Below are 27,889 nucleotides of genomic sequence, written 5' to 3'. Positions count from 1 at the left end.
TAAAGAAGAGAGGGGGGCAAGTTGTGAAACCAGGAGAATGTAACTGGAAAGCCCCTGCATCAGCAGCACCTGCTTTTTTTTCCCTTTTCCCAGCCTTGTGTTCTGGGGGAGCAGGGTCCCTTCCCTGGGCTGCCCTGTTCTGCTGAGCTGAGCCACGAGGACTTGTAGGGAAACAGGACTTAAAGACGTGAGGAAAAAAGGCAGGAGGGAAGAAAGGGGTGACCTCAGGGAGCCCCTCACCACGAGGAAGCCCCAGGATGAGAGCTCAGCTCTGTGCCACCAACGTGTGAGCACAGCTGAGCCCATCAGCACACGGGGCTGGGGGTACCACACCAGGGGCTCCTCGTTTCTTCCTGGCTGTAGGAAGAAGCTGGGCATGTGCTGGGGGGAGGAGAGGACAGACTTGCAGGGGGGGGTAGGGAATGCCAGACCTCCAGCCATAGGAAACTAAGGTTCATTAGTGCCACAACTCGATGAAGGAGCCTGGGCTTCAAGCTGAGAGCGTCCCTTGAAGCTGCGTCTGGGGGGACCCTTTGATTTGGTTAATTAGACACAAAGTTTTTCTGTGCTGTGGGAGGCCGGGTATGTGCTGAGGAGCAGCACAGCAACCTGGGTTTACTAATGAGATAATTTATTGTGGCTGTCTGAGAAGGCTGAGTGTACACAACTCCACCCGTGCACATGCCACCCACTCCAAGCCCTCTGCTCCCAGCTGGAGAGTCCTCAGCGCTGGAGCTGGGAGCACTGGTTGGTCTCCTGCACAGGGCCCTGCATGGGGAGCTGTCCTCCCCTCGGGGCACCTGTGAAGCAGGGCCCTGTTTTTCACTGCTTGCCTGGCCAAACTGCCCAACTCCCCTATTTTTCAGCCTAAATGTGATCTTTGATGGAATCAATTCAGTAGCTCTGTCTCTGCCTGCTTCCCCTGCTCCAGAAGATCCCTCCTTATGTAGTTCAAGCGTTAGGGCTTGCCTACACTTGAGCATTAGTTCTGGATTAAGGGACATACATATCTGAAAGGCAGTAGAGAATTCCTAAACTCTGCTGGAAAGATTTACTCAAAACCAGTCATTTTGGAATAACCTGGTGCACTGGCCACCCTTTGTGTCCCCTCCTGATGGCAGCAGGATCAGGTAAGACAAGATTTGTAAAAAGCAGGTCTGTTTTTTCCAACTGCTCTCTCCACTGTTGCTCTAAAAGCAGATAGTGATCTCCTCCTTCAGACTTTCCCTCACTTAAATCCTCTCGATGTCACAAAGAGACACAGGAATTCCCCACGTGTTGGGGTTGCAGGGGCTTATGTCACAGGTAAGGAATGCAACACCTGGCCCCCTCGGGTCCCCAAACCTGCCCCTGCCCCTCCAGCAGGTGACACAGCGCCTGTCTGCCTCTACCAGGCTGCAGATCCTCGGGGTGTTTGCTCAGGGGAGCAGGGCCACCCACAAGTGACACGTTTCCACAGAAGCCTCTCCATGCCACATTGCAGAGCATCCCTTCCCCGTCCCTGTCCCCGGCCACCACCCGCAGAAGCCACCAGGAGATGCTGGCCATGGAGCCTGCTGCCTCCCCAGCTGCAGGTTTGTGCTTGGAGAACCCTAATTGCTGCATGCAGGGGCAGATCTGGGCAGTGCTCTGGGTGTACCTGAACTGAAGTTATTTAGGTTAACAGCAAATTGCACGGGATGGTTGCTCGGGGATCTGGGCAAACTATTCAAAGCAGAAGAAAGCGTCTGATGAATTAGCCAATATTTTTGTTTGTGAACAATCCCTCCTCAAAAAAAAAAAAAAAAAAGTGTTTGCTACTTAAAATGACTATATGAATCATTCCTGACTGAATGTGTTGCAGTCCCTGCGCTTCTCAGGTCCTGCTCTTGTTCTCATCTTTGAGCTCTGGCAACTCCTAATTCTGCTGCTGCTTTCAGGCTCCCAAGTCCACATGGAGCTTTGAAGTCACATGATTTTTTTATCCTGTAAAGTTTTTTGTAAGGAGAAGTTGCAACTGAATAATAATAAATAAATAGATAAATTAATTAATAGTAATACAAGGAGGTTGCTACTGCTCCAAGGAATTCACAGATTTTCCATCATCAAAGGGGCACATTTCCTGCAGTCCTGCCTCACCCCATTGCCCCAAGGGATAAGGAAGCAGCAGGATGAGGTGGGTGACACTCATGGCCTGGTGGCTGCAGCCTGGCAGGCAGCCCTGCCTCACAATGGGTGCCATGGGCTTTGAGCCCACTCTCCCTGCACAGACCTCTTGCTCTCTGCTCCCTCAGTCTCTTTGCAGCCAAAACACCACGCTGTGAAATGAAGTGACTGTACTGCAAGAGATGAGAAAAGGGAGGAAGAAAAAGCACAGTGTCTAACCAGAGGAGCTGCAGATGGCCAGATGTGACTGCAAGGGAAGGGAACTAAGGCACAACAGAATGCTGTTTCAGCTTTCAAGTCTTGTGCTCCCAGGATCTACATGCCATTTCTTGGATGTGGTTTGCCCCGAGGGCAATCTCAACAGCTGTGAAGTTTCAGCAGATGAACAATGTAGTTTTCAATAAATTTCACAAAGCAAACGAAAGGGTTTTAACTCATTCATGCTAGCCCACTTTTGGTCTGTGAAACCATTCACACCATGAGTGTTTCCTGTTTGAACCTCAGGGCCTGACTTCTGGAGCACACCTGAGCTAGACTGCTCTGCTCTGGGTTTTCAGACAACTCTTCCCTCAGCCATGCCCATGGGTCCCAGCAGGTGTAGGTACATGTCTGCATTTACCTATTCTATTTAAACCCAATCTGGTGACCCATGGCTGGAGGAGAGTACCAAATGTGGAATGTGGATGCCTTCATCTCCTGGATGAGGAAAATGAATGTGGTAGAAAAAGAAGGTCCCCCTTGGCAGCTGCATCTCAGAAGTTCTCAATCTCCTTTGTACCCAGAAGTAGGGCTTGTGCACTCAGAGGCATGTTCTGATCCCAGGCTGATGTCATTAGCTCTAACTTAAAGAAGAGCTTTTGTGTCCCAAAACACCTCTGATGTATCCTTACACCACAAGGATAACAATTAATGCAAGCTCTGAGAATTCACCTGCTAAATATGGGACAAGATGGCAAACTAGAGCCCAGACATTTTTGTTTTGCTTTATTCACAGCTGCAGAGCAAAAACACCAGTGCAGGTTGGTTTGCTGTGTGCCTGCAGGATCTGAGCAAGGAGACACTGCCCATCCTGCCTCTCCACTAGCCAGGATTGCCCAGCCAGTGAGCTCACACCCCTTGCAGGAGACGTGGGTGCTGAGCAGGCCCTGGGGGATCTCACACCCTTACAGACTCCCTGCTTCACCTGCACTGTCCCAGTCCATGGGATTGAGGCTTGGCATTTCCTCCTCACCTAAAAGTCTACCCAGAGGCTGTTTCCCTCCACTCCTGCACAGCTGCTCCCTGGCTGGTCTGGTTTCCCCCCTCTCTGTTGCAGACACACAGCAAACACCTCCAGGGAGCTGCACTTGGTGGTTCCCCAAGCACAGCTCCAGCACGGGGCTGGCAACTCAGAGGTGTCTGCAGTGAAGCAACATGTGAGTGAACATGGAAGCCAGAATAAGGTCTGTTGTGTGAGGCAGGAGCACCACCTTTTAGAAGGCTGATAGCACCAACCCATGAACAGCTACTGTTCTGAACTAGATTATTACAGTAACTACCTCCCTGGCCAAGCAAAGACAAAGCCTGGACAGCAGCCAGAGATGCTGTGTGATGCTGCAGCCTTTACACAAACAGTTCACAGCCACCTGAGTTTCAGGGTCCTCTATTTCAGCTCTCCAAAACACCTTGTGTGTTTTATCCACCCCAGTCCTCTCCCTGCCCTACTGAGGCTGTCCAGCCACCAGCTTCCAACACCTCCTTTCAGCCAGAAGCTAGACACTGGAGCCCATTTTTCTTCCCTCTGTAGGGGCCAGGATCTCCCCTTCCTCTTGCTTCCCCTACAAACATGCATGGAAGCCCAGCCATGTACTCTTGTTTGTCAACATTTCTGCTGAAACACTCTTCTTTCAGCTGCAGCCTCCACCACAGAGCTCTGAGCTCAACACAGAGACCATCCACAGCTTCTTCCACAGCAACTTGCACACTTTTTCTCTGGCCTTTGCAAAACCAGTGGCCTGAGCAAACACCTCAGCTCTCTGTAAAGGATGGGCTGTGTGTGCCGTGCGGGATTCATTCCCAACTGTGCAAGCTCTCCGGGGGAGTGGTACCTGTTCCAGGGAGGAGCTGAGGAGGGGGAGAGGGAGGGAGGCAGGGAAGTGAAGGTCTTGGCTGATCTGAGCAAAAGAGTGTGTGAAGAAAAGCCTTGACCTACACCCTGAATTCCACAGCTCGGCTCTGGGGACAGGGGAAAGGAGAGGGGACAGGATGGGACATTTCCAGCCGACTCACGACTTGTTGATAAAAGCCCCATCACGCCAGCCCTACCTGCCTCCTCCCCCATCGCCTCCACCCCTCACGCTGGGTTTTGTTAATGCAGTCCCCCTTAGGCTAGAGGGAATCACATCCCAGGAGACATTCCAATCTCGGCTCAGCTTCGGAGAGGATCAGAAGGAGCCAGGGGTGGGGGGCGTTTCACCAGGACGCTCCGTTTGCGCGGAGCTGGCAGGTCGGGAGCGCGGCAAGACGGCACTAGCAGCGCCTTATCAGGCACGGAGCAGCCGCAGGCTGGAGCCCAGCCTTGCTCTGCTCTGCTCTGCGCTCCCACCCCGGCTCTGCATCTCCCCAAGACCTGTGATTCCTGCTCTGTCCCAGCTGCTGGCTGGAAGCTCTTGGCCCGGGCTCTGCCGGGTGCCGGGAGCAGGGCCAGGCACAGGGACGCTGGGCAGGGATTCACCTTTTGCTCGGGTGATGACCACAACTCTTGGTGATGTGCAGCCAGGTCCAGGCTGTCACGGGTGCTCAGCACCCTTCCCTGAGCACCAACGGGGCCTCAACCCCCAGCTCCTCGCAGCCGTCGCGATCTGCCCCAGCCAGGGCTGACACCTCTTGCCAGGAATGGGAGCTGGCTCCCCGGCGTCTGGCTCCTCAGGTGAATTGTGGTGTGCCCTGAGCCTACGCCAGGAAAATGCCAGCAGATGAAACTCCATCTGAGGCCAAGAGACACGAAGATGGATGTGTTTTCCTTGCCTGGCTTATCTCGCAGGCAGCACTTCTCACCGGAGCCCGGCGCTGTTTGTGTGCGCTCGGCTCCTGGCACGGGGGCAGGAGATGATTAGACAACAAACACTGGGTGCACCTCTCCGCGGCTGCAGCCCGTCCCTGTCCTGCCCAGACCACGGCCCAGCAGGGAGCTGCTTCCCGGAGGCCACATCCTAGGGCTGGCTGCAGCTGCACCAGGGCTGCGGGAGGAGGAGGAGGAGGAGGAGGAAGAGCCACACGTCCCTGTAGCCATTCGGGCACGGCGTGAAGCTCACGGGGGTTGAGCTGTGGCTGCCTGAGCTGCTCCCCCAGGCACCTACTGCTGCACTGGACCCCTGGGCAGTTGCAGTGCACCTCTGCTAGGTGAGAGGCAGGACAGTCCCACCACCACCTCGCTTGATCCCAGGCTGGAGGAGGCTGCAGTGCCAGCCCAGCAGCCCTGCAGGTGCTCACGGGCTGGGCTGGGCTCCATGTGTGTCCCTTGGTTTCCTGAGAGCCACCTCAGGGTGTACACCAGGCAGATCCCAACCTGGGCAGGCTCTGCTCCCCTGGGTTCAACACAGAATTAAGGTCAACAAAGGGTTGTTTGGTTTGTTGGGGTTTTTTAAGGCAAAGCAAAATAAAAGCAAAATAAGTGGTAGTGGATCAAGCAAGGCTTTCTGGAAATTCATAGTGGGACTGTTACTTTGGCCTAGTTAAGCTGAAGTCTGGATAAAATTAAAAATATTTTCCTTTGGTGTGTTCAAGGTGGGCTGTTTGGATCCAGGAATAGTCTGCACAAATCCAGGCATTTTCATTTAAAAGATCTTTAATAGCTAAAAAGGGCTTTGAAACAAAGCATTTTGCTGACTAACAGACATTTTACTTTACATGTTATTTTACCTTTCCAGTTGTGAGTCCAGGCCAAGTTTGCTCTAACTCCATGTTCTCCTCCCAGTGCCCAGGCTTTGGGCTGCCAGCTGAGGAGAAGAACCAAGTAATTCAAGGCCTGTTCAAGAAATACTCCTGATCTCTGGTGTTTTCAAGGGCAGTTCACTGTGCATGACCCCCCAGCCTTGTTTGCACCTACCACCAACTGTACAAACACGCACTTTAAGTGGCCAGGAGAAAACAAGATGCCAGGACCAAAAGAAAAGGGGAATCCCAGAAGTGAGAGGTGAGAACAGAGACTTCCCTGATGTGGATGCATCCCCATTTGTCGCCCACTGAGCAGTGATGCTGGAGGCTCCAATTCATGAGGAATCTACAGAGAGGACAGGAAAGACATTAGAGAAATCAAAGGGTTTTCTCAGACCTGGGGATTTGGTTCCTGGACCCTCCTCCAGCTGCCCAGGGAAATGCCCAGGAGGTGTAAAGCTCCATGCTGACTTTGCAGAGAGCCTAAAATAGGTCTCCATCCCCACAGAATGCAGCTGTGAAAGTCACACCAGGGAGGTGGCAGGAAACAAAGGACTTTGGACAGACAGGCTTAATCCATTTAAATTCAGTTTCTCTCTCTCACTTCCCCCCCTTTCCCCCTTAGCTCTCATCAGAGAACTCTTCCTCCACCTCCTCTCAGTCCAAAGTGTCTTGCAGCAGTTTCACACCCAAGTGGAAAGAGTTATTCCACCTCCTTGCTGCCACAGCAGAGCAGAGTTGGACCTGCTGTTCCCTCCTCCCTTTTGCACAGCCTATTTCCACCAAACACTCTCTGGGAAGGGGGCTACTGAGAGGTCAGTCCTGGTTGGTGGTTCCTGTCAAGACAATGTCATTTCTCTTGCCCAAAGGTTCACAAGGTCCCTCCTTGCTGGAAAGCCTTAGGGGACGGGAAAAAGAACTAATGCTTGTGGCCAGAAGGATTTGGAAAACCTTTCACAGCTCTGCCGCTCAATAGCACTGGAAGGCTTTGAGGCAGGTGCCAAGACAGAAGTGCCATGCGTGGGGATGATCCATCAGCAACATCAGTGACTGGAGGGACTTTCTGACCACAAAGGCTTCCACCAAGCTCGTGCAGCCATCACAAGGTCCTTGAACCCCAAACTTGGCTCCAGTCTGGCAGGAAAACAACCAGACAGTGCCTGCACTGAGAGGTGTCAGGCTGTTGGCTCTCTGGGGCTGGGGTGGGAGCCCTGTGCTCGTCTGCCTCTGTACATCCAGCAAGCTGCAAACTGAGGTGGGGATGAGGGCTGCATGGACAGACAGTGGCTGAGAGAGCTCCAGGCACAGGAATACCAGCATCAATCACTTCTGCAGGCTGTGCTTAGGGCCCTCTGCAGAAGGCAAGCACACAAGCCCCCAAAATGCCCAATGGGCCATTTTCTCACAGCTAAACACCTCCTTGCTGGCTGGGAAATAGCTGTAATCCCAAACACACTATGCACTGCCTTTTGTGTTAAATGCCTTGGCAGGAGCCAGCAGCTCTCACATGCAGTCCCATCTCTGCAAGGACCGTGCTTCCCAGAACACTCCCTTCAAAAATCTCCCTTTATTATTAAGAAGAGCCAAACTGCCTGTCGCTGCCTCACAGGCTGCTCCCACGCCTCTCCCCGCTTCCCCAAGGCACCAACAGGCTCCACAGCCATGGGCTGGAAGGCACCAGGCTCCCAGAGACACCACCATTCAAAGAAAAGACACTAAAGAAATGAGAGACAAAGGCAGGAAAGCTTTTCTCGCTGGGACCCGGCTGTCTGGCTCAGAGCAAGGCAAGAAGGCAGGATCTGCTCTGCATTCCCGGAGCACAGCCAGAAGAGCAGGAGAAGGGTAAATTCTCCAGTGTGAAGTCTGAACCCTGTGAACACCAGCTCCTCACTTCTCTTCCCTTTTGCTTCTTCCCTCCTTCCCTCTTGTCTCTCACGAGGAAAGCCTCGGGGACACAGCAAACACGCTGCTCTGGTGCAGGGACATCCAGCCACTAGCTGAGCACAGCAGCACCTTCCAAGCATGGCCATGACCAGGCTCTTTCTTCTCACATCTGCTCACCGTACCCAGTATTTACATCCTCAATATGGTTCCCATAAAATAAAACATGAACAACTGATCACAGACAAATAAAACAGTAATACAGCCCAGGATGTCAGGAAGCCTGACCCACTCCCTGCACACTAGCCCAGGCAGCTGGAGATCAAAGTTTTCTTATTTGCATACATTTCTTGAAACAATTTGCAGCTGAACTCAGTCTACTGAGGGGATGCTGACACAGTCCAGGTCTTCTTGCATAGAAACAGGAACCAAGAAAGCAGTTCTGTGCATTGCTGCCTTCATCTCCAGGTGACTGGGTGGCTGGAGGCTTTGCCACCTCCAAAATGAGGGGTGTTCCCTTCCTTCTCCCTCCTGAGCATCGCATACAGGGAAAGCCTTCTTGCAAATGATAAGTGCAGGGTCAGGCACACAGCAGAGCACTGCAGGGGCCAAGCAGGGGTGCAGACACATTTAAATCCAGAGAGCAGATATTTCCCCACACTACAAGAAAGACATCGAGGTGTTGGAGCAAGTCCAGAGAAGGGGAACAAAGTTGGTCTGGAGAACAAGGCTTACAAGGAGCATCTGAGGAAACTCGGGTGTTTAGCCTGGAAACAAAGAGGCTGAGAGGAGACCTTATCGATCTCTACAGCTGCCTGAAAGGAGGCTGGAGAGAGGGGCTGGTCGGTCTCTTCTCCCTAGTAACAAGTGATAGGAGGAGAGAAAATGGTCTCAAGTTGCACCAGGGGAGGTTTAGATTGGATATTAGGAAAAATTTCTTCACTGAAAGGGTTGTCAAGCACTGGAAGAGTCTGCCCAGGGAGATGGTTGAGTCACCATCTCTGGAAGTGCTTAAAAACTGTGTAGATGTGGTGCTGAGGGACGTGGTTCAGGAGTGGATTCAGTAGAGTTGGGTTAGTGGCTGGACTCGATGATCTGAAAGGTCTTTTCCAATCACAATGATTCTGTGACTGCACAGTCCTGGTGGGCACTGGGGGTCTAAGAGAATTGCTTTTATTCCTTGGTACCCCCAAGGCAGGAGAGGTGGACGCCACCCGTGACAAGCCATCCCAACCCAGACAGAAACCAGTCGCAGGACTGGAAGGACGGACGTCGGGTTTCGGTGACTCCAGCAGCTGCAAAAGCAGGAGCAGTGTCCGGCTCCAGGGACCTCCACAGAGGCCAGGGGACAGGGACAAGCAGGCGAGGGAGAGGGATCCCGCCCGCACCGCCCCGCTCCGCCCAGCCGCTCCCGGGGCGGAGCGGGGCGGTGCGGGCGGGACCCCCCTCCCGTGATGCCGCCGGGCCCCCGTGTCCCCCCCCGGCCCGTACAGCCGCCACTCGGGGAGAACAAAAGGCAGGAGCGGGAGGAGGCGCGGGGAGGAGGGCAGGCGGCCCCGGGGGGGGGATAAAAGGCTCAGCGGGGACCCCCCCCCCTCCCTCCTCCCTCCTTCGCCCCATGTCCGAGCCCGCTCCGCCGCCCGGCATGGCCCGTCCGCCGCTGCCCGCCGCCGCCTTGTTGGCCGCCGCTTTGCTGCACATCGCCCCGGCCGCCCCCGCCCGCCGACATAAACCGGTGAGTCGGGACCACCCCGCTGCCTCTGTCTGTGTGTGTGTCCTTCTCCCCCGCTCCCCAAACCCGGGCGCCCCTCGCCCCGCGGCTCTCCGGTGCAGCATCCCCCCCAGCCCGCTGCAGCCCCCGGGATGCTGGCACGGGATGCTGGCGCGGGGCCGGGAGTCACCGGCTGCCCCAGCCGTGTCCGCCCCCCTCAGCACCCCTGCTCCGGGGGCACCTCCTGGCGTGTTTGGGGAGTTTTCACAGGAGCGGAAAGGAAACAGGGGCTCTCAGGGCAGGCAGCGGGACAAGGAGGATTCAGGAGAGGACACGGGATCCCCCTGCCTTCAAAAGCAGCGGAGCGGTCCCTGCCTCCGATACCGCCCTGCATGCGCTGGCCATTCCGCCAAGAGTTACGGGGAGACGAGACAGAAGGGGTGAATCCAACGCGCAGGCAGGAGGGGAGCAGCAAAGCTCGTTCTTCCTGCACATGCCTGCCAGATCCCAGCACCTGGGATGGAGCTGGGAGCAGCAGGGAATGCCGCTGCCGGGGAAGAGCGGCGGCGTGCGAGGGATTCGGGGGACGGGAGAGGACAGAGAGCTCCTTGTGCTGGGAATGTGCATGTGTAATTGGGTTATTATACACACGCGCTGTGCCAGTGTGCCATCAAATAATGACAGAGCAAATGCCCGGTAGCAGCCCAAGGGGATTAGTTCAGGTTCTGTCGATGGTTTTATTATCAGCTCTGTCATCTGAGTACTTTCTAACTTGGCTGCTAAATATGCTGTGGGCTGGGACTTGGCACGGAGCAGCCTTGGCCCCCAAAGTGCTCGTATTATTCCAAACAAAATGTCACAGCACTTGGCTCCGCTCTGCCCCTGAGGAAGGTGAGGCCAAGCACCTGGCTGGTGACACCCTGCACCCCCATTATGCCCCTGCCCCGAGGAGTTCATCCCCTTCTGAACAGGGCCAGGGGTGGGATGAGAGGGACCTGCCCAAAGCTGGAGTCTGCTGGTTCCTGCAGGGACACTGGCTGGGCTGGGGTGCCCCACGTGCTGCTGTTTGCCAGCTGAGGAGCTGTCACCCCTGGAGGGACCTGCACAGCCTCTGGTCTTGCTGCTGGCCAGGACTTGTGCAGGCTCCCTGTGGAAGGGAGATTTCACACCATCTGAACCTGGGTCCAGTCCCACTGCCATGTGCATTGTTCCTACTCTTCTGCCAGTGCTCACAGCTGCTGAGTCCAGAGGCTGCTGGGGCTCAGCTGCCTTGATCAGTACCCCTTGGACAGGGGAAACACACCAAACTGCAGGACAAGCACAGAGTTAATGCAGGGGTCCAGGTCTGCTCAGGCTTCTGGCCCATCTGATCCACCACCAAATTCCTGAAGAAGGTCCCCCCAAGCAGTAGTCTGCTGCCCAGAGATGGGTTCTCCTCATCCCAGGCTAATGCTCTGCATCGTGAGTGCTAATCCTTTCCTCATGGCTGGAGTAACTCCAGATTATGCTTCTACAGGTACATCTGGTGCTGGTGTGTTTGACCAGCCATGTAGAGCTCTGGATTTCAAACCACTGTATTTTCCTCAGTCTTTGCAGAGGTGGTGGCTGCATTGGTTTGGGGTTGGAATTGGGCAGATTCAGCATCCTTTCACATAGCAGCTCCCCCATCCCAAATAGCTGTCCTTTTGGGTTCCTTATCTGGTGTCAAGGCTTCTGAAGGTCATTCTAGAGCCTCTGAGGTAAAGACAGCATCACTAGAGAGAGAGCACTGCCACGCCATGGCATGTTCACTTCTCCAGCTACTTCCAGTCTCTCCACACAAAGAGATGTTTCCCTGTGTCTAATAGCAGCTAATTTCCTGTCTGGGCACTTTTTGCTGTTGGGTGATGAATGAGAAAGGAGCCAAGGGGCTGAGCTGGGAAAAGAGACTCACACTCCTACAAGACAGATGATGGTGACTTCCTCCAGTTGTGCTGGTAGATGGGGTGGCCAAGGACCACACGAAGCATCACCTGGTGTTATTTGGTGCCCCAGTAACAACCCACAACAGCAACGCTGAGGTCGGGGCAGGGGGGGGGAGTCAACAGCTGAGGTTCATTTTAAAGCCAGGCTACACAGAGCCAGTTGCAGAAGGAGCTGTGTTCTTTGTAGCAAATCCTGTAGATCTCCTTCGCTTTTGCATTAGCACCTAAAGAAAGGAAGAGAAAACTGAGAGCAGAACACAGGCCGTGTCTGGTGTCCCCTGTAAAACTTGAGAACAAAAGCTCTGCAGTCCTCGGGGCAGTGCACACGCAGAGCCTGAATTCCTGCATTGCTCTCGGCTCCCCTGGGAAATCAAAGTCAGCCCATTTGCTGGGAAACTGTCTCTCATGGAGAAGTGCTGGGCACCCTCCCAGCTGCCAGCGTAATCCCTCGAGAGGCATATCCTGCAGCTCTTGCCCTGAACCCAGCAGGTTCCCCCCAGGAAGCACGGTGCTGCCTTCTCCACCGCCTGGGAGCGGCCGCCGGCCTCGCTCAGGGCTCCCGCAGGAAGGGTTTGATTTGCACTCTTTGGGTTGGCTATTTAAATAAGGCAGTGAGTGCTGGGGTAATTTTAGACATGTTTATCCTCTGCTCTGGGAGAGACTGAAGACACATGTAAGCAGTTATTCTCCAGTGGGTTTGTTGTGTTTGTGCTTTCACATGCAACGCACACCCTGTGGTGTGGCAAGGCTCGGGGTGTGCAGCTGGCACACTCTGCCCTGGCACCATAACTCGGGGTGCACTGTGTGGGTCTTGTTTAAAAAAGGATCTTCTGTGGGAAAATCATCACTTTTCACACCAGAGAGACTGTCGGCTCTTTCCTACTGATCCCAAATACACTGGCAGGTGAACAAAGGGTTCCTGGATATTCTTACACCAGGGACTGCTCAGCTTGTAACGTGAGTGGAAACCCTGCTGAGTCTGCACATACCTGTCCAGCAAAATGAAAAGTTGGAGCACTTTAGAGGTTTACTGAGGGCCACAGATATGTTTTTAGAGGTTCACTGAGATTCTGGTGCAGATGAGACCCACAGGAGGACACGGGTGACCAGACCTCCTCCTCCTAGTGGGATCTGTGCAGGAGAGAGGCATCACTACCTCACAAAAGTGGCTCTGTGAAAATTAGCAGAAGGGGAAACCCCATCCATACACTTCCAAGACACTGGGCAGGTGGGCAGTGGTCGTCTTGTGGGTTTGGAGATCCCAGCCTGCGCATCTGAGCATCATATGCTCCCTGAAGGTAGAGCATTCCCCCATAGCTGTGAAGAGGGCTGCACTGTGCCAGGTGACTGTACCCAGTGGGACATGTCCCAGCTGCTGTCCTTGGGCTGGGCACCAATAGCTCACTGCTCACCTTAACCTGGATGTAGTTGCACAATGAACAAAACATCTCTACACCCTTCCTCCTCTGGCTGGAATGTGCTGCATCCTAGAGCAGTTTCTTGGTTTCAAGGGGATTTCTAGGTCATCAGATTAAGGGCTCTTGAAACCTTTTGCTCTCCTGGCATCCTGGGGCTTGTTTGCTTTGTGAGTACTCCTCTTTCTGACAAACTGTTCCTTGGGTGACACCAGCAGCTTGGTTGTGGTGTTGTTGATGGACTAGACTCACAAACTGTCATGTAATTAAAGTGCCTGATAGTAAAAATAGTCCTGCAGTGTTTATTCATTTGCTTTCTCTTGTTACATCAGAGCCTGGGTCTTCTCATTCTGTCTGTGGGCATAAACATTTGCAGTCCATAATGTTTCATGTCCCACGTTGCTTAGGAAAAATAAACATTTTCCTTTTTTCGTTGCCAACAACAACTACCACCAAATAATCCGGAAATAAACTGTCAGGCCCCAGGAGTTAGTGTTGATGGTGCCACAGAGTATGGGGAGGAACCTCCAACTGCGTATGCATGGCCAGCCACTGTGGCACCTCCAGTTTGGCCTCATTTGGCCAAAGTTTAGCCTCAACCTTTGCATTCCCTTTGGCTCTGTCCACAGTGGGATGGGGCTGCAGCCCAGCACGAAGGAGCCAGTCCTGTAGCAGAAGTATCTTCTGTAAAAAGCACAGTTAGAGGAGTTGGGAGACTCTCCCTTGTTACAGGGGAGGCAGGATCAATATATGTGGTGGCTTTGCCAGGACACTGTTGCCACCAAGTTTCCATTGTTTCCACTAAGAGTGCCTCAGCCAGGAGCACAGCTCAGCTCAGGGTCTGACCAGACCACAATGTTTCTGCCATGAAATGTCAGCTGCAGTGTTAGCACCTTCCAAGGCCAGTCTGCTTTTGGGACACAATCTGACCAGATGGCTCCAGTTTTACCATTAACCATCAGCTATAGCTGCACTTTCAAACCCGACCCCTGCAAACCTATGCTGGGTTGAGAGGCAGGCTGTCCAAAAAAACAGCCGTGGTGCTCTGTGCATCAGGACAACAGGCAGGAACATTGCTGCAGCCTGTTAAGGGGGTGCAGAGCCCCTTGGGGGAACAGCCACCCACCAGTGGACAGAAATGGGGTGAGAGATCTGTCTTATATGGGAACTGTAGGAGAAAGCATCTCTGCTTTCCTTCCCCATGCATTGAAGTGAGGAGCAGGAGTGCTCTGAGGTGCAGGCTCATACTTGAGAGGAAGATAATGCCACTAGCCAAAGAGACAGCAAACAGCAGGGCCTCACCAAACACTGAGTAACAGAAGGAGAAAGGAGAAAGAGATGGAAAAGCAGCAGGAGAAGGCACAGGGAAGTGGGAAGAAAACCCATGAGCCTATCCACTAGCAGAAAAGGAAACAGCCCCCAGTGACAGGGGAAGTATCCGAGACTGATGGGATTCATGTTGTAACTTGTCCAGTCACTCCTGTCTGACAGGGGGGTGGTCTCCTTTCATGTCCCTGCTGCAGAAGCAGGCAGGAGCCCAAGTAATTAGATACATGACAGAGGAGACAAGTTTAAGTTCAGGGCAGGGAGCAGAGGATGGACCCAGGCAGAGCAGAGAACAGGGCTTGTCAGTGCCAGGGACTGGCCTCACTCTTGAAGTTTTTATACCCAGTGTTGCTGATACTCCACTGGAGCTGTGCTGCTTCAACTGTATGTCCTCCCAGGAGGCTCTGGAAGGCAAGTGCTGCCCAACACAATGAGGTTAAAGATGCTCCCAGCTCGCTGGGATGGCTGGGACACTTCCTGGGAAGCTTGGCTGGTGTTCATCTGGCCCCAGCAGACCCAGAAGTGATGGCTGTTGTATCACAGCCCTAGAGGGCTGATAAAGCTGCGAGGAACCAAGTGGGCAGTCTGTATCTTGGCTGTGGTTTTGGCACTCCCGTGGCATCTGTCCATCCTCTCCTGTCCCCCACCTCAGGCTTTTGGCCACAAGGCTGCAAGGAAGAGGCACTTTCTTTGCAAGGGGCTGTGGCCAGCCTGCAGCACAGCCCTCTCCATGTATAACTGTGTTCCTCTGATGTCCTTACTGCCCTCGACCCTTGGTTTCAGGCCTGGCATCCCCTCTGTGCTTGTGTTGTGCAGACATTTTGCTGCTCAGTCTCTACTGCAAAGCCCTTTTCCCTTGGCTGAAAGCTGTTCCCACGCACAGTGGAGGGTCACACTGTGCTGGGCAGTGCAAGTGGCTGCACACAGCTGTAGCCAGAGATGCAGGTCTGTTCTCTCTTAAAGCCTGCCCTTGGTTACAGGGACTCTCCTTTACTTTTGGTCTTATCCTTTCCCCCCTGGCTGTGGGATGGTAGGAGTGGGGATGCTTTGCTAGTTACCTAGCAGCCAGTGCCCTCCTCATCCTCTCTTCACAGCCCTAAGCAAAGCCCTAAGCTACAGTTGGGGCACTATATCACTGCCCAGGAGAACAAAGCAGGGTCTCCCGAAGAGAGGGTGGCTTCAGCACCGGGTGGGAAGGATGCAACCTTAAGCAAGAGGACGTATTATCTAAGCCTTGGGAAGTGCCTGCAGTGAGGTGTGTCCAGCCAAGGAGACCAAAATCTCCAGCCTGACGCGTCTCCTGAGCATTGTTTGGCAAGAGGTTTTTGCCCGTCACATTTCCCCTGGCTGGCTGTGCCTGCAGTGGCATTTTCCAGCCCTTTCCTGCCATGGTGCTAATGTCGGTGCAGTGACGACAGGGAGAGACTCACTGTTTGTCCCGGGGCACAGGGCAGTTCTGCCTCCTGCCGCCACCCAGAGCCCTTTTGCAGGGCCTGTGTCCCCTCCCAGGGCCGGGTCACAGCAGAGGGCAGGCGGGAGCAGGGAGGGTCCTGCCTAAGGCAAAGGTGGGGTTTGGATGGCTGGAAGCTGGGATTCGTGCCAGCGGCCTTGAGCTAACCAAACAAAACCTACTTCTGGTCTGCCTCAGAGCTTGGGATCCCTTGGGGCATGAGGGAAACAGGCAGATCCTCCCCTCTCTGCTCCTGCTTGGAGAAGCGCGATCATCTTCGGTTTATGTCAGTGCCCCAGCTAGGAAGGAAATTATCCCCTTCCTGGGAGACCAGGGGGATGTGCTTAGCATAGCCAAGAAAAAAAGCTCATCTGTGTCAGCCTCAGCCTGCTCACTTATCTGGAAAACTTCTGAGAGTTTCCCAGTGCTCTCAGTTCCACAGTGAGGGCTCTCCCCATGTGCCTCAAGCAGCACCTGCACCACCTCCTGGTCCTGGGAAACCAGACATATTCATCACCCCATGTCCTCAGCAGCAGGACTTGTCTCCTGTGGCCATAGGTGCTCTTGAGCACACCAAGGAGCAAGGAGCTGAGTGACCCTCCAGGCTGGGCTTTGGTGACCCAGCTGCCATTGTGTGCTTGGCAGAGTGTCTCATTGGGGCTGGGAGAAAGACATTGGCCAGGACATGAACATTATCAGCTCCTCCTGCCATCTGTCCTTCACAGGCACCAGCTGCCAGCCCAGGCAGGGTGCCAGGCAGCTCTTAGAAAGCTCCTCTTAGAGACACAGGTACCTCTGACCTGGCAGGGCCCCAGCATTCAGCAGGAGCAGCTGGGTGCAGACTCCCCTGGGACAGGCCAGCCCATACACCCTCCTTCCACTAAAGCACTAGAAGGATTCCCAGTGCCACAGGTGGTTGGTTGGGTAGGCTTTGCTTTTTGGGATGTAAAATGGCTTTCTCTCTTTGTTTGTGTTAATGGTGAGGTTCCCATGGTGTGTGACAGTGCCCTGGGACACCAGGGCTGGGTTGATGGTTTCTAAGGCAAAGGCTGGCAGGTGCCAAGCCACCAAGGGTGTCTGGCTGGGGACAAGCCAGCAAACTGGAGTGGTGACAGACACACCAAGAGCTGGACACTTCAGGTGCACCTTGTGTGACCTCCTCATGTCCTGTGCCCATCCCTGCATGGCTCAGAGGCACAGGGCCACGAGGGAGCTGGGAATTAAAGCCAAGAGCTTCACACTTCATTCCAGCCGCGTGAATGGGCTCATTGTAGGGAGGGGAGCGGCGGCAGCACGCGGGTTATGGGCAGCATGGCAGCCCTGGCATCCTGCCCACCTGACCTTGGTGTCCCCAGCAGGGCAGCCAGGAGAGCTCTGTGCAGGGGAAGGAAGGGGACCTCCAAAACCCAGGTCTCCACTCTGGAGCCCTGTGGGACAGAGCTTGCCTGGCTGGGTGGAGAAGTGTCATCCCTGCACCTCAGCTTCTCCTGCTGCTCGCACACCTTTACATTTGCCTGCACAGAGCCAGGCAAAAATTTCTGTGTTTGGACCTCTGGTTTGTGCAGCACAGTGACTTCTCACCCCACATGCCTCACAGTAGGCTGGGGATTACTCTTGGGTCATGTTTCATGGTGACCCCAAAGTCCTGCTGTCAGGTGGAAGACTGATGGAAGTCAGCTAATTAGCACTAGTTAATGTTGCCAAGAGGAACTGTGCTTTTCCAACCAAGTGTGGGAGAGCCCAAGTGATCTTACACCCAAGCAGAGTCACAGTGAGTCACTCCGAGTGAGTCACAGCCCAGTGAGGCAAGGGGTATAGTCCTGTCTTCTGTAGGATCAATGGCCTCAGGCAGGGATAGGGGCTGCAGGGGTGGTCACTGCTGCTCTCTGCCCCATGGGCTGGGCTCTAAGTCACCCCCCCCAGATCCGTGTGTCCTGCTCTCCAGGTTGCACTGACCCTCAGCCATGCTGAGAGCCTGCCCGCCAGAGCAGGACAGCAAGAGAGCATGGGAGCAACAGCTGGGAGCACAGTGTGTGCTGGGGACTAGAGGCTTCCTCCCATTGATATCACCTCTACCCAGGGCCAAGAGGGAATAAAGGATGTGGGGCAAATGGGGAGAATTTACTCCCTAGTGATTTGCTTCATTCTTGGGTCTGGTTCTCATCCACAGTTTGCAAAAGCATTTCCTGCCTGCCAGCTGCCAAGAGAAAAGGGGCCAGAAATAGCTGAGTGCTTAGGAGGTGCCACAGCAGGGCAGAGTGCCTCCCAGGTGTGACCCAGCCTGGCAGCAGCAGAGCCCAGGAATGGGGGGAGTTTGTGGGGAGCAGTTTGTGCCCTAGCAACAGGGGAACAGCCCCAGGCAGAGGTGGAACTGCTGCTGTGGGGAGTCATCCCCCCCCACTCTGCATCAAGACCTCTGTTCCCAGCCCCTGAAGTCACAGCTTTGCTTTTCCCTTTTAGGACGTGCCTCGAAAGCATCACTCCTGGAAGGAGCAGAGCCCTTGGCTGTCTTCCCTGGGGAGTGCGGCGGGGACTGGCGTGCCCGCCAAGGGCTCCCCGGTGGGTGAGCGGGGGTCCCGCTGGAGCCCCCCCCGCTGCGGTGTGCCCGACCTGCCGGCGCTGCCCGACGGGCAGAACGGGCGGAACCGGCAGAAACGGTTCGTCCTCTCGGGTGGACGCTGGGACAAGACTGATCTCACCTACAAGTAAGAGAGGCCTGAAACCGGAGTCAGGCTGGTTTGTTTCTCCCTCCCCAGGCCCCTCAGCCTGATGCTCCCTGGAGCGCAGCTGTGACTGCTGGGGGGAAGCCCTAAAACGGGGAGGGGAACCACGTGCTGACCCACCAGTGGGGTCTCACCCAGCACCTCCCCATCCCCTCATGCACAGGCTGCCATAAGCACAGCTGCCCACCCCTCGCTCAGCCCCACATCAACACCCCCTTGTCCATAACTTCACTTCCCTGCATCAAACCCCAGACACATGCCAAGCTGAGCCTCTACCCCTGGCCTTCTCCTGCTGTGCCTTTGCTTCCCCTGGCCACCCTGCTGTGGGCTCACTTCACAGTTTATTTTAAAAAGACCTTTTAATTCAGCTGTTATTGATGTTCCCATAAACACGACTTCAGTGTCAAGTTTTGCCCCAGTCACCCCACACGTTCTCAACTGCAAATCTCCTCAACAGGTTTGTGGGAGGGTTGTGCTGCCTCCCCAGTTGCCCAGAGGGGCATGAGTGGAGAGGTGAGCACACTCGTATGGACTTTGACAGCATGTAAATCATCTTTGTTTAATTAAGTGTGGGAGACAGTTCCTCATAGTGTTAGGAGGTGATAACAGAAAGGCTTCTTCCTTTTTTTTTCCTCCCTCTGAAGCAGACCCTACAGTCTGCTGATGTTATAGGAGGGCAGAAGAGGCAGCAGCTACTCTGAGTGAGCCCAGGTTTCCAGGGACAAAAAGTGCAGAGACTGAGGAAGAGAAACCACATCACACCACTCCCAGACACCTTTGTGGGGCTGGACTCAAAGGGGGCCAACCTGGGAAATACTGCATCACTCCAGAAAAACACGCATCCACAAAGCTCTTCAGAGAGCTCACCTCTGGGCCCACCAGCTGCAGGGTTTCAACACTGATGGGATCTATCTGCTGCACATGTTGCTTGGAAGAGGTTGCTGGAGCAGTGCTTGTATGGATTGGAGATGTTCTGGTGCTGAGAGAGAGTGGCAGCCCTAGTGACACTGACCCCACAGCTAGTGTCATCATGACAGCAGCGGCCGTGGGACAAGAGGTGATGCTCTCCTCATCCAGTGTCTGTTGCTTTTCAGAATTATTGGGTTCCCGTGGCAACTTGTAAAAGCTAAAGTGAGAAGGACCATCGAGGAAGCTTTGAAAGTCTGGAGCGACGTGACCCCGCTGACCTTCACCGAGGTGCGGGAGGGCCGGGCTGACATTGTCATTGATTTTACCAGGTGAGCACAGTGGGCAGCAGACAGGGCAGCAGCCTTGCAGCCAAGACCTCTCTAACCAAAGCTGTGAGCTGCCAGCACACAACTTATGCCCTTCAGTGGAGTTTCATATTTCTGCTTTCAGACACTGGGATTTTTTTGTTTTGTTTTTTCTTTGTCAGTCGTGGGCTGCTTGGTGTAAGTGCAGCTGTTCCACGCTGGCTCTGCACAGCACTATTACTGATCATTCATTAATTTTCCTGGTACATTTACATTTCTCTGCCCACAGGCTGTTTTCCTAAGCATTTGTTTTGACTTTTCATCTTCAGGTCCTCCATCCTGTCCCTTGACTGAACGACGTAACTGTCTGCCCAAAGACAAATATAGTTTCTTGGTTAAATGAATCTTGGCTGCCGGCCTGAAATTCACTTTTGGCAAAATACACACAGGGGCAAAGACTTCGCTCTGCACATGTTTGCACAAAGCTATTACAGGCAGTGGAGATCGTCCAAGCAGTGATGTGATTTGCATGCTGTGTACTTGCCTGTGCCTCCCCCAGCTCTCTAAAGTGGCCGCATCTCTCAGGGGTTTCCTTCACTAGTCAACAGCACGCTTGGCTTGAGGGAGGACCTGAGGGCTTGGCTGGGTTTGCTGCCACTGCCCCTCTGCACCCCCCATGGCTCAGCTATGTCAACTTAATCTTGGCTCAAGCAGCCACCTCCTGAATTCCTTAGGCTCCATGGTCAGCTTGGGGCTGGAAGCTGAACAAGGGGAGGAGAGAAACATCCCTGAGAAAACATGAACTCCCCAGGGCTTGGTGTGACTGAGCTCTGCTTCCTCAGTGCCCTGATGCATAACTGAGTTTGTGGCAATTCAAAGGGCTCACAACAAGTCAATCCAGACTGGTGGGATGAACCTGGGGTGGGAGCGAGAGCTGCTGTCTCCTGGCAGTGGCTCCCCACCTTTGGCCAGATGCTGCTGCTCACGGGAGGTACATGGCCGTGTGTCTGAGGTGCAGTCTGTCTTCCCTCCAGGTACTGGCATGGAGATAACTTGCCTTTTGATGGCCCTGGAGGGATCCTGGCACACGCGTTCTTCCCCAAGACACACCGGGAGGGCGACGTCCATTTTGACTATGACGAGACCTGGACGATTGGGAACAACCTGGGTATGGTGTTCTTTCAGGGCAGGGATGCCTATCAGGGCACTTGGAAATGATTCAGTTGTGGTGTGAACAGGAATCCTGTACAGCTGAGAGGCAGCAAGAATTTTTGTGGTGTGCATTGTTGTCTGCCTACTGCTTACAACCCTACTAGTAGTATTCAGGTCTTTTCTGGTCACCCTTCAGCCACAGCAAAGCCTGTGTCCAGCATCAGGACCCTGGTTTCCCAGTGGGCTCCCCCTGTGCAGAGGAACCAAGAAGGACACAGCTGAGATGGCTCCCCTGCTTCTTGGGAATTGCACCCAGCACTGGCTGGAGCTGTTAGAAATAAAGCAGGGAAGGTATGAAGGAAAACTGAGGCTCAAGCACCAGCTGACAGAGTTGTCTTCCAAAGGACAGCCCTGGCCTCAGCCTCTGCACACACTGTTCACCGCCTGCTTGGAAAGTATTTTCTCATTGAACAAGTCCATAAAGGGAAACCACCCAGGATCCAGATCTGCCCCCGTGGCCTGGGAATGCTCTGACCACAAAACGCCACATCAAGTCAAGACTCATTCTCTTTATTTTCCTTTTGCTAATAATAGATCCAAGCTGGTAGCTCTCTGCTTGGGCACTCAGGGCCTGGTGTCACAGTATCTCATGAGATACTGCAGTACTGCCTGGGACCATCTGAATCAGTGCCCAGAGTATCAGTTTCTGCAAGACCTGCCAAAATTAACCCAGGTCTGCCCCTCCTCCTCCTTCCCAGTTTATCTATGGGGACAAAGACACAACTGCAAAGCCCAAGTTAAACCCCTGCCTCTCTGGAGTTTCCCCAGACATTTTGCCCATGACAATGTTCAGTGCTCAGATGAGCTCCTCCAAAGTCCACTTTACTGCCAGCTGTACATCAACTTGAGCCTCTGTGTGGGGCACAGGCCTGCTACATCTCCAACCTTGTTCATGCTGACTCAAAACAAGAATGACAGAGCACCAGATCTTTCTGCAGAGCATTTCTGCTCTTTAGGCAAGGGTGGTCTCTGCCATTTTTCACCCTCTGTTGGGGCTGCTTGTGTTGTTGAACAATTTCCTACATTCTCTCACAAAGACAGTGTTGGAGGCAAACCAGGAACTTAAAAAGGGGGGCAGTTCCCATCAGAATCCAGACCTGTTCCATGGCCTTTTTTCCCTCCATGTCTTCCATAAATAAATGTTGTAAAAGCTCTTTGCAGCTAATTGCCATTTAATATGCTGAAAAGAGCCATATGATATAAACATGGATAAATCCTTGTTCCAGCTCTCAGCAAGACCAGGAAATCCTCGGCCCCATTTTACAGGTGGGAAAGCAGAAGTATGAAGAGAGCTGAGGTGCCCAGGGGTCACCCCAGAGCTGTGCAGAAAGCAGGACTCCCCGTGGAGGACCTTGTGAGGGACCCAGCCATGGTCCCCAGCACAGCTCCTTCAGATGTGCTGTTGTTCACCTCCCCAAGAGAACCGGACAATAGCACAGCCCATCTGCCAACACTGGAAAGCATCGAGTGAGGAGCCTGCCAAACTAAACAGAAGAGTCTGAAAGTTTGTAATAAATCACTGACTTAGAAATCCCACTTTCTCAGCTGACCTAGATGTGTCCGTTTAATTGGGTCAGTGCTGTGCAAATTCATTGCTTCCACCTAAAGCTGACCAGCAGAGGAAGACAGGAGGACCTTCCCCTTCAGCCTTCTGAGGTGTTCCTCCCAGCTGCACCCCCCTGTACTGCCCCATCCCAGTGCTGAGCAGTGACCTGCTTCCCTGGAGCCAGCAGGAAATCCTGCTTGGAGCAGCGAGGCTGCCTGACTCACATCCCTGCCTTTCTCATCACTAGGGCTGCAGCTCAGAGGATTTCTGGCTGAAGGCAAGCGAATGAATATGCTGGGACTTGTCAACAAACAGCCTCACTCACAAGTTTCTCTGATTAATGGGCCTCTTTTCCAGCCTTCCCTGAAATGTACCAACTTCAAAAAGGATCCATTGGAAGCCAAACACCTGCCAAGTGACATATTTTTGCATACTGAAACCCATATCCCCCCCTCCTTTCCTAGACACTCCAAGCTCATGAATTCTTTAACATGATCTCCCATAAATCTGTTTGAATCTGGTGAAGGCTTGACACTAGACCATTTTTAATTGATTTATTTATAAATATCCTCTTCTTGCTACAATCCACACACAAGCAATAAATGAGCTCCCTCTGCCTGTGGGACAATGGCCATTAGCAAGTTTTAATCCTCACTGATGCAGGTACCTTCCACAGCGGATGTGGACCCAATATGCTACAGCTGTAGCCAACAACTGCTGCAAGGCCAGGTAGACAAAGCCCAACCTTACTACCCCAGCAACTCCTTCTATGGGCAAGACTTCTTTCTCCATGTAGACTTCTTCTGTCCAAAAGCAAACAGAAAACCCTTTTCTTCCTGATAGCTAATGGGGTACAGAAGCTGATGACGGGTAGGGAGCCTAGGAGGCAAACAACCCCCACACAAGCAGGCAGAAGCATCTCCCATCTTTTCCCTTTGCAGGCACTGACCTTCTCCAGGTGGCTGCTCATGAGTTTGGCCACGTCCTGGGCCTGCAGCACACAGCTGTCTCCAAGTCACTGATGTCTCCTTTCTACATCTTCCGCTACCCACTGAGCCTGAGTGAGGATGACAAGAAAGGTATCCAGTACCTCTATGGGAAACCCAAACTGGACCCTGACCCAACCCCAACTCAGCCAGCAGAGCTGCCCCAGCCAGACCTTGAAACAAATGAGATCACCAATGTGGAGGTGAGTGAACAGCTTGGCTGTGTCCTCCCCTAACACCACAGCTTGTTCCCAGCTGCTGGGACTGTCCTCGCTGTGGGGCCAGCAGCAGCCTCACCCCTGCTTTGGTGTCTGTGCCTTCCACCCATGCTGCTGAGCCCTGGTCCAGACCCCACAGCTGGCACTGCCAGCCCGGGACATGCAGGGAGGGGATCTTTGGGCAGCACGTGCCCAACTGAAACTGGCTGAAAGCAGGACAGCTCCCTGGACACAGGGATGTCCCCTCAGTGGAGCCCAGCCTGGGCAAGGGGCCCTCCTGGCAGGCCAAGCAGTGACCACCCTGCTCTGGCAGTCTGTGCAGCCCCACGCCTGCGACACGGCTTTCGACGCTGCCTCCACCATTCGAGGGGAGTTGTTCTTCTTCAAGTCCCGCTACGTGTGGCGGCTCCGGGCTGGAAAGCTGCAGGATGGCTACCCAGCTCTGGCCTCCCGCCACTGGCAGGGGATCCCCAGCTCTGTCGATGCCACCTTCGAGGACCCTATGGGCAATATCTGGTTTTTCCGAGGTAAGAACTGGACTGGGATCAGAGAGCTTGGAAACATCTCTTTTTTTACTCAGGTGCATTCAGGACCCAACAAGTTTCTGGCAGTATAGACCTTCTGGGCTTCCTCAGCGAGCCAGTGATCCTTGCTGTTTGTTTCCTTCTCCATTTATTTTAAACTTTTTAGCTGATATTGAGGGGGCAAGAGAGAAGGAGGGGTCACTTTTATTTTAGACACAGTCAATATATCCTACTCTCCTCCTCTGGAACATAAATGTTTGTTTTGAGGCTCTGCCCTGGCAATCCTGCATGAAAAGGAGAGGGAAGGAAACACTTGCTCCATTCCCCAGCTATCCAGGTAAGCACTGTGCCAGGAGAGAGATCAAGACACATTCATAGGCTGTGAAACTCCTGAGCCTGTGCCCCCGAGGCCCTGCTCAGGGGATGGACAGCATCTTCTCCACTCCTCAGAGACCTGGATGCAGAGCTTCTGTAGCACCCCCAGACTGAATGAGCCTCCAGGCAGCCTGCATGCAGAGCCAGGCAATCTGCCACCACAGGGATTAAAAACCAACCACCCACAGCAGGGCCAAACCTCCTCCTGCCCATCTCTGGAATTCAAAACCAGCAACAACCCCTGTTTCAGCTCCACTCTTTTCTTCAACGCTCTTTCCATGTGTGAATTTATTAGTGGGGATGCAGAATGACACTGGCACCCAGCTGCCCTGGGTGTGCATGGCCTGAGTGTGCTCCATGAGGCTGAGAACCAGAAAGCTCAGCGCTGCAGGCTGTGTTCCTGCATAAACAGATTACTGAGCACCTGACCTGCACACAGGGACTTACAGTGCTAAAATTGGCAGGCTTCTACCATGAGTTAAAATGAGATAAGGGGAAAGTATTACATGCCATAGGCTAATTACAGAGATTCCCATTTTAATCTAATCTGCAACTATCCTTCCAGTCTCTATTTCAGTTTGGCAACTTCTTTGCTGGTTTCTGCTGCTTGCTCCCTTACATCCACATGCCCCCTTTATGCCTGTGCATGCCCACAAATGTTCTCCCTGAAGAGCTGATTCTGCAGGGTAGAGACTGGTCCCTCCAGCCAAGTCCTTTAGTATAATTTCCACAAATAGTGAAAAGTCAGTTGCTGAAACAGTCCTCCTCATCCCACCACTGACACCCTCTGGGTTGGACTGAGGTGGGAAGTAAACTCCTGGAGCTGCCAGCACTTTGGGCGCCTGCCAGTGACAGTGTCCATGACACTGGTGGGGTTTCTGCCACTCAGGCACAGCTTTCCCTGGGAGCTCTGCCAAGGCACCAGCTCCAGTTGTGCAGCTCACTGCCAAATTATCAGACACCAAAGAGCTTATGAACCCTTGTCTCTCTTCCCTGTCCCCTCACCAGACTCTCAGTACTGGGTTTATGATGGCGAGAGACGGGTATCTGGTCCCACCCCAATTGTGGAGCTGGGCCTCCCTGCCACTCCTGTGCAGGCAGCTCTGGTGTGGGGGGCTGAGAAGAACAAGATCTACATCTTCAGTGGAGGCAACTACTGGCGCTTCAACCCTCGCACCCGCCAGGTGGACAACATCTACCCCCGGACCATGGGCGACTGGCGCGGCGTCCCTCCGGAGATCGACGCGGCTTTTCAGGATGAGCTGGGTGGGTGCAGCAGGGACATGGCCCGCCCTGGGGTGGGTGCTCATCAGGCTGATGCAACTGTCCAGCTGGAAGAACTGGGCAGATTTAGACATTTGGTAGCAGTGGGCACTTCCCAGCGATAGCACATGCCATACAGTGTGGAGAGAGAGGGGCAGCTCCCTCCGATGGGTAGCGAACTGAGGGTTCTTCCATAAAAGTGAGAAGTTTTATCATTAATAATTGCAACAATCAATAGTTAGGTGTCTGATAGAGAGAAGTGGTCACAGAGTCCTACCCAGCTGTTACTGCTCCTAACAAAGTGATGAGAAGACAGCAGAAATGCTGCCCACACTTCATCATAGGCCCCTGCCCTGACTGAACAGCCTGCTTTTGTTACTGCCTAGTCCTCCCAGGGGTGCTCCAAGCTGAAGACAGCATGGCAGTGCCACAGAAACACTGGGGACAGCCAGGGTGCTTGAGATGACAGGTGAGGTGACTGTTTCTTTCCTCCCAAAGGATGAGATGGAATGGCTCCCTGCTGCTTCCACAGCCTCAATCTCCGGGCAGCTTCCCTGCAGTGACAGTTGCTCTGCAGCAGGTCTGCACAAGTTCCCTGTCAGAGGCCCTGTTCAGGTCCTAGACGTCCTCTGCCCTCTCAGGGCAGAGTCCCTACATAGGTACAACATACCTAAAACCACCAGGAATATAAAATAATATCCATCCTGTTTATCCTCCCATGAACAATAAATCAGTGTGAAACAACAGTGTGAGCCACAAACCTGGGTTCAAGTGAAATGAATCCAGCAGCATCTCCAGTCTCTACCAGGCTCTCTACTGGTATTGCACATGCTGCAGTGAGTTAGCTAGACCATGTAGCAGGAAAGAGCTCAGAGCTGTGCAAACTGTCTCTCCTAACCCTTCCTCTCTCACCCACAGGATTTGCCTATTTCCTGAGAGGCCGAGATTACTGGAAGTTTGATCCAGTCCAGGTGAAAGTGCTGGAAGGCTACCCTCGCCAGATCAGCCAGGACTTCTTCAGCTGTACACCCTCCTCCAACTCCTTCAGATGAGGGGGGTGCTTGTGTCCTCCATGCTCCCCTTCCACCACCCTGACCTCCAGCAGCCACACAAAGGGTTCCCTCTGCCATTCCTGGCTTCCTTTCAGGCTCAGCATCTGACACAACAGGTGTCTGTCACAACAAGTGACAAAGTTTGCTCCTCTACAGTTCCAGCAGCCCCAGCTTCAGTTGCTATCAATATAAAAGCATCTGCCATGTTCTTTGCAGGGAAGAGCAGCCACTAAACCCTTAATGTGGCCACACTCTTCCCGCAATAGCATCCCAAAAGCCATCAAGCCAGCTTGGAACGAGACCACACTCTCCTCATTAACCTGGACCCCATCCCGTAGAACTGATCCCATGGCGTTTCCTATGTTTACATAGCTCACAGCAGCGGCCCTCTGCTGCTCCAGACGCTGGCCTGGGAGAAGAAGGGCTTCCAGAGAGACACCTCCCCAGCCTCAGCCGGGCCTCGGAAGGACACTGCGGGCCGGGGAGCGCAGACGTGCGGCTGCTCCGGGGTCCCCTCCCGCAGGACCCTGCCACAGCCCGACTCCCGGTTTTACGTCGTGTCACTAGTCCGCGTTAGGGTTTTATACTGATTTGTACATAGACAAGGGGCCCCTCGCTCCCGCGGTGCTGGGTGCCAGTGCTGGACACTGCCCCTCGCTCCCTGTGCTCGCACCGAGCCCGGTCCCCGGCTCCGCGCCCGGGCTGCTCGTCACTGCCCTGACCGGCCCCGTCCCTCCGCTCCCAGCCCGCCCGGACACCGGCCCGGGGGCTGACACCCCGCGGCCCCGCTCCAGCTCTTTGCACACCCCTGCACGCTCAAAGCCTTACGCCAAAAACCACACCAAACCAAACCAAACCAAACCCAACCCCCGGCGCTGCCCTGGGCTGCCTCCCCGCTCCCCCGGCGGGACACGTCGCAGCGGGGGGGGGCCGGCCTCTCCTCATCGGCGTGTCCGCAGCACCTCACAG

The 27,889-nt window shown here is 54.0% G+C and overlaps 1 protein-coding gene and 1 long non-coding RNA gene across 2 annotated transcripts; both read left to right on the top strand.

Moving 5' to 3' along the window:
• Positions 1 to 401: 401 nt before the first annotated feature.
• On the top strand, positions 402 to 2,501 carry LOC127391378 (uncharacterized). Its single transcript, XR_007891037.1, has 3 exons — positions 402 to 1,574; positions 2,091 to 2,155; positions 2,274 to 2,501. It is a non-coding gene; the product is annotated as an uncharacterized LOC127391378 (long non-coding RNA).
• Positions 2,502 to 9,586: 7,085 nt separating this feature from the next.
• Positions 9,587 to 27,265, top strand: MMP11 (matrix metallopeptidase 11). The gene is made up of 8 exons (XM_051634073.1): positions 9,587 to 9,676; positions 18,268 to 18,512; positions 19,625 to 19,768; positions 20,779 to 20,912; positions 23,444 to 23,691; positions 24,020 to 24,233; positions 25,614 to 25,871; positions 26,787 to 27,265. The coding sequence occupies exons 1-8, from the start codon at positions 9,587 to 9,589 to the stop codon at positions 26,918 to 26,920; spliced, it is 1,467 nt and encodes a 488-aa protein (XP_051490033.1). The 3' UTR covers positions 26,921 to 27,265.
• The last annotated feature ends 624 nt before the right edge of the window (positions 27,266 to 27,889 follow it).

Source organism: Apus apus, chromosome 16 (genome assembly GCF_020740795.1).
Source record: "Apus apus isolate bApuApu2 chromosome 16, bApuApu2.pri.cur, whole genome shotgun sequence".
In the NCBI taxonomy this organism is placed as follows: Eukaryota; Metazoa; Chordata; class Aves; order Apodiformes; family Apodidae; genus Apus; species Apus apus.
Note: the sequence above shows the minus strand (reverse complement) of the source record. Positions and strands in the feature narration are given on the sequence as shown.

Bases quoted from the DNA above. Each gene is read 5' to 3' on its own strand.
- MMP11 (XM_051634073.1), top strand. From the start codon at position 9,587: ATGGCCCGTCCGCCGCTGCCCGCCGCCGCCTTGTTGGCCGCCGCTTTG. The intron at 20,913-23,443 runs GTATGGTGTTCT...TTCCCTTTGCAG, and splicing joins GACGATTGGGAACAACCTGG to GCACTGACCTTCTCCAGGTG. The intron at 23,692-24,019 runs GTGAGTGAACAG...CTGCTCTGGCAG, and splicing joins ATGAGATCACCAATGTGGAG to TCTGTGCAGCCCCACGCCTG.